Below are 5827 nucleotides of genomic sequence, written 5' to 3'. Positions count from 1 at the left end.
ATCCAAGGAGTTGGTTGCTCACGAGCCACTGGTTGGGGATCACTGATCTATAGGGAAACCTGAATAAACTCTGAGGGGTAACTTGAAGTGAAAAAAGTCTGGTAACTACTGGTAAATGGCTACACCATGCAACCAAAGTATCTACATGCGAGACAATTGGGTTACTCCTTTCAAACTTGATACAAAAGGAGGTTTAGCCTTGCTTTCAGTAGAAATAAAATCGTAACCTTGAAAAGTGAAAAAAAAACCATTTAAATAAAAAATGACCTTTCTTTGAGAGAAAATCTGTGCCTCTGTTCTCCAAAGGACACTTTAAATGGATGCCAAGTCAGTATCTTCATTAACCTTAAAAAAATATTGAATCCACAATTATGCCCTTGGAGTATAAGTTTCTGGAAGCCTGTGCTTGCCCCTCCTCCTAAATGACATGTGTTTGTGTTTATTTATTATGTGTGTGTTTATTATATGTGGGAGTGAATGATGAGGAGGACATTGTCTCCTACAGGTTCCCGACAAGGGTAAAAAAACCTTATCTTTTGACAGTTCCAGGCTAGGGAAACTGTCTAATGATCCGTGGGAGAAGTGTCTCCTTTTTAGTTCAGAATTACGTGTTTCCTCGTTTTCAAAGAGAGAGAGAGAGGGAATTACACATTCTTCCACAGCAAAACTGCTCAGAACCATCAACGTGCGTTTGCTGCATCATAGGGAGGGGGGTACTGAAGTGGCATCCAAAGGCTGGTTGCCAGGGAGACGGCTCCGCCAACCAATCCGAGCCGAGCTCATAGTGTGGGTTTGCGGACTACTCACATGTCGAGCTCTGCACAGCAGAGTATAAATACAGCCACTGGCAAACTATTCTCACAACTCACAACGCAAGCAGATAGAAATTGTTCCTTCTATTGCGTTCATCTCCGAAGAGCCGATTTCAAAGGGAATCTCCTCCGCCTGACTCTTTCTTTGCCTGGAATATTTGGGAATTTCCGTAGCTCAGAAATCAGAAAGAAATTCTTTGCCTGAAGACTTGACAATATTTCAACCAGTCTATTTTATGATCTCTTGCCACTTCCATCTACTGAAAGACCTGCAGGTGACAGACTCACTTTGCCCTTTCAGATTTCTGAAAGAACTTTTGGGTGATCTATAACTTTTTTTATTTCATTCTGTATTCTGATTTATTTCACTGTTTCAGAGCAGTTATTTAGTGTGCTGTAAACATTTCCTATACATGCTTATCTGAAGTCTGATGTATAACATATTATATTGCATAGTATATTAAATGCTCTTAGCTTACTGATTTAGAAGAGTTGCTAACCTTTAGTAGTGAGGTGAAAGTGACATTTTTTTGACCGAATTACAGAATTAATTGTCACCTTTTTGTGTTACATTTGACACTTATTGTTAAACTTTTAAACTATTATCATGGCAATAACTATGGCTGCTAGTGGAATGCTTGTTCCTTCTTTAACTATTCCTGAGCAAACTGTGGCTCTTCAGATTGGAACATGCAGCCCAGCAGAAATGTTGGACCGGGTCAGAAAGACACAGGTTTATATCTTGTCTGGGGTTTCTAGACAGGTTGAGAGTGAGCTTAAATGCTTTAAACGGTCAGTGATGAGGCTGAATTCCAACATGACTGATGAAGCCCCAGCAATAGGGATACAAAGATGGAAGCGTTCCATAAAGTCATGTTTAATTAGGTGCCAGGGCACCCTTGTAAATTTAGAAAGGTGGGTCAAGAGAGAGATGAATTCCTGGAGAGAGGTGTTTTCTCGCTTTGAAAAAATGGTGAGCAAAACAGACCAGGCTGTATACAGGGCCAGTAAAGTGGATGAAAAACCAAGAAGGTTTTTCCAAGGCTTTGGATTTTTAGGTGATAAGAAAGAGGAAGCAGAGTTATCCCAAGACATTGTAGACCCCTATGCTCCTAGCCCAAAAAAGGAATGTGAACCACATCAATGGGTAGTCATTTCAGTTGACGTTCTCTCCCCTCCCGAGTTTGATGCCAATATGTCAGAAGATCCCAGGGAGTTCATTGTAAACCTGGAGAAATATTTCAAGCGCAGTGGTTGGGATGAAAAAGTTTGGTTATCACAGGTTGATGATCACTTAAAAGGAGCAGCTAAGAAATGGTGGGAATATAGAAAGGAGACCATAGACAGCTGGCATGATTTCAAAGTTGCATTCTTGCAGTATTGTGAAAGGCTTTTGGTTAGAGATGCCATCAAACGGGACTTAGATCTCCCCCAAAGACGCTGGGAGCCCTTAGAGCAGTTTGTATGGAAGAAAAGGGCCCTGTACCACAGGCTTTATGTAGATGCCAATGAGGAAGAGATGATTCACTATATTATTAGCACCCTACACCCCGAGATCAAGCGTTTCTTGAAGCCCCCATTTCCCAAGACTGTCGATGAGTTAGTCCAGATGGGCAAAGAAATTCAGTTTGAATTTGAGCAGTCAGAGAAACAAACCCTTAAATCAGCTTACTCAGATGAGCAAATTAGCACCAAGCTGAAGGTGATGGTCACAAAGGACCCTTATGATAGCAACAGCGTTTGTACTGAGAAAATGTAATTCACACGTATACGATCCGTCAGGGAAAAACGGTGGAGCCTTCTAAAAGTTGAAACTTTATCAACTTTGTAAGAATGAATTTCTGGCAAGTGATTACAATGTAAAGGATGAAGTCTAAACTGAGTTTAAGCTTCACAACCATAATTGAAGTTATAGGAGAGGGTAGAAGAGTTTGTGTTTAAGGCAGAAGTTCATAGTTAAACCAAGTAGCTTTAGGGAAAAAGTTACCTATTCAGTTTCTCTCGACCCATCTTTCTCACTCTGAAACTTTGTGGTTGACAATCTATTTTCCTCTGTTTTGCAGAAAGACACAATGATATGTATGCTAGCTAACCATCACTTACAGCTAAACAGAATCAAACATGTCATTAGGACACATTAACTAGATGTTGTGCTTTGAAGCAACTGTCAAAGGGAAATAGAAATTGAAGATGGTTGCCTGAACCCAGTGTCATTCAATTTTGGGATAAAGCTATACATTGACTGACAGTCCAAGTTGACCAATGATATCGTTGGCTGTAAGTGACAGGTTGAAGATGTTTTTCCTTATAAGAGCATTTTTATGAGTAAAAAAATGACATGTGATGTACCAAATAAGCACTGAAGTTACTTTATTTTTACTGTATAATTTACACTGCAATATCTGTAATGTACTATAAATAGCAATTCAGAAACTATATCTATATAAAAGTTGTTACAAGCAATAATGCACAACTATAACCTGATTTTGTGCATGGTAAACTTATGGCCCTGAAGTTGGTGCTGTAATGCAACTTATGCATCTTGTAATGCATCTCATACAAATGTGCAGATTAGTATTGTATGGAGTATTTCACATTCTCACGTGTGTTTTAAAAGTGTACAAAAAGCATTTTGATATGATGAATGTTATTAGGAACTAACAAAAACAAAGTGTGACTTATTTTTGGAATGTAGAGCACTTATCTAATTGAATGTAATGTAGCATTTTTTATCTGAACTAAAGAGGTGATATTAAAGCACACGGAAGTGAATATGTTACAGATTCCACCATATCAGTTCCTGGGTGTCCTCCCTGAAGGCACCTGATGTTTCTTGGTGTTGACTTTCTAAGTAGAAATATAAGAGGCCTACAAGGCTGGACTTTATAACGTTATCTCATTTGCTTCCACTTGGAAACTGATGAACTGTTCTGTAATTTGGATCTGAAGGCAAATATCATTGGAATTTACCATGATTTGGAACCAGAGACAGATACATCTCACCAGGCATCTTCTGTACCTACCAAGTAGATATGTATGGCCTGCAATCAAAGTTTTTGGCTATGCCAACTGATCGTTCTTTATAGGTTGCCCTGTAATACAAAAGTAGGGCTTTGTGGAATGTAGGAACAATGCTCAACTCAGGAATACCTGTGAATCTAATGAAACCATACAACGAAAGACCAACCAACCTGCAGCTCAAAGACTAAAGGCTCAGTGATATTGGACACAGTCCTATCAGGCACAATACACTCTGGAGAGAAGTGAACTGGCACCTACCTTAAAGATATCGACAATCAGCACTCTGAATTGAATTCCATGTTGGAAAGATATCGGTCTCGGTTGTCAGATGTTTGGCTGCTACACATGAGGCCTTCATAATACCACTGTAAGTTGATATAATGATTCATATAACTATTCAAATATGTTTAACTACCATGTATAAGCATGTTTAGAGCTTTATTAAAACTATCAATACATGCAGGATGCAGCCTAACCTAGAAGCTCTACTGCTTGTGCTGCATGACCCAAGTTGAGGTCTATTTGTATGATAGGTCTTATGTTAGAATTTACATTTTATCTCAATAAGTTGGTTAGACATAATTCTCCCTGTGGTGTTTATGAACCATACCACTACATACCCTGATAGCCAAAAGTTCTACAATAGTCATGAACAGGTTGCGTTACAGGCAGTCGGTAATTCGCCCAGTCCAGTATTGGCCAATAGTTTGTAGAGTATCATGGGGTGTGTTAGCAATGCTACTGTAAACAATAAATATCTAAATACACTTATTTACCATTGTTTCTTTATTTTGCAGATTCATGATCAGTGGAAAAAAAAGATTCATGGAGCTACTGGGCATCTTCCTTGGCAGCCATGATGAAACTCTGGAAAGATCATGCTAAGCTGTTGGCTCTTGACGGCATTCTTGCATCCACAATTTGCACTGATGGAAAAGAAACACGTTTTCTGGAGGATTAGAAGCAAAAGAAATATATATTTGGACACTATGAAATATCAAAGCATCCCAAGAGTCTTTCCAGAGACAGTTGCACAGTCCTTCCATAACTCCAAGAACGTACTCATTATCTGCATCATCTATTAGATGTCAAGCCTCATGATACACTCCCTTCTATTCTCCCTCGGGAATGGCTGACTTCCAACATTAAGTCAATGTATTTTCATCTTTTCTCCCTCTTACATGCCATTTGTGTGAACAAAATGTAATAGACAGTCTATTACCCAATTAGAAAAGAACATTGAGCCTCAAAGACTGGTCTCGACAATATAAACAGGACAATTTTAGTTCTTATTGGGTTAAAAAAAAACCACAGTGGAGTGATTTTTTTTTTTTTTTTTTTTTGCCATTGCTGCTACCTGAGTATTGATGATGTGCAAAGGGATTGTCTGTTTGTATACATGACATTTTAATCCAAAGAAAAATGACAGCATTAAATATATTGAATGATGTATTTATAAAAAATACAAAGTATTTGGTTAATAAAATATGAAACTCATCGCTGTTTGATCTCTGTCTGTTTTGTGATGACAATGCGAGTATGGGGAGCACAAATAGCACAAATACACGGTGGGAATAAATGAGATTATCACAGTAACACTGCGCAGAATCCGATTGAGCAGCACAGGGAATCGGTCCAGTACTTCCTGCAGAACCATATAAGGGAAGAATGAGCCAGAATACGTCTCTCTGTATCACACAATACTGGATCATTCTAAATTTAGCTACAAAAAAAAAAAGGTTAAATGGCACTTTCTAAATCCGACAGCCTTATCTGTTGGAACACTGGTCACAAAGAGCTTTAGGAGACATGAGAAATAATTCAGCTAATGCACACACTGTGTCGTTGTATAGGGGACTCTCGCTCTTATTCTATATACAAAGGAACATTTAAAATCAATTGTAGAGGGCTGACATCTGAATGCAGGGAAGGGAAACAGAGGAGGGGACACAGATCTGAACCAGAAACCCTATTAATTGGCCAGGCGGGATAAT

General features: G+C 38.8%; 1 protein-coding gene across 1 annotated transcript; it reads left to right on the top strand.

Moving 5' to 3' along the window:
• The first annotated feature begins 856 nt into the window (after positions 1-856).
• Positions 857-5330, top strand: arc.L (activity-regulated cytoskeleton-associated protein L homeolog). The gene is made up of 2 exons (XM_018268295.2): positions 857-4200; positions 4631-5330. The coding sequence occupies exon 1, from the start codon at positions 1420-1422 to the stop codon at positions 2569-2571; it is 1152 nt and encodes a 383-aa protein (XP_018123784.1). The 5' UTR covers positions 857-1419; the 3' UTR covers positions 2572-4200; positions 4631-5330.
• Positions 5331-5827: the final 497 nt, after the last annotated feature.

Source organism: Xenopus laevis, chromosome 6L, assembly GCF_017654675.1.
Source record: "Xenopus laevis strain J_2021 chromosome 6L, Xenopus_laevis_v10.1, whole genome shotgun sequence".
In the NCBI taxonomy this organism is placed as follows: domain Eukaryota; kingdom Metazoa; phylum Chordata; class Amphibia; order Anura; family Pipidae; genus Xenopus; species Xenopus laevis.
Note: the sequence above shows the minus strand (reverse complement) of the source record. Positions and strands in the feature narration are given on the sequence as shown.

What these genes read in the sequence shown, in the direction of transcription:
- arc.L (XM_018268295.2), top strand. Translation starts at nt 1,420, where the DNA reads ATGGCAATAACTATGGCTGCTAGTGGAATGCTTGTTCCTTCTTTAACT.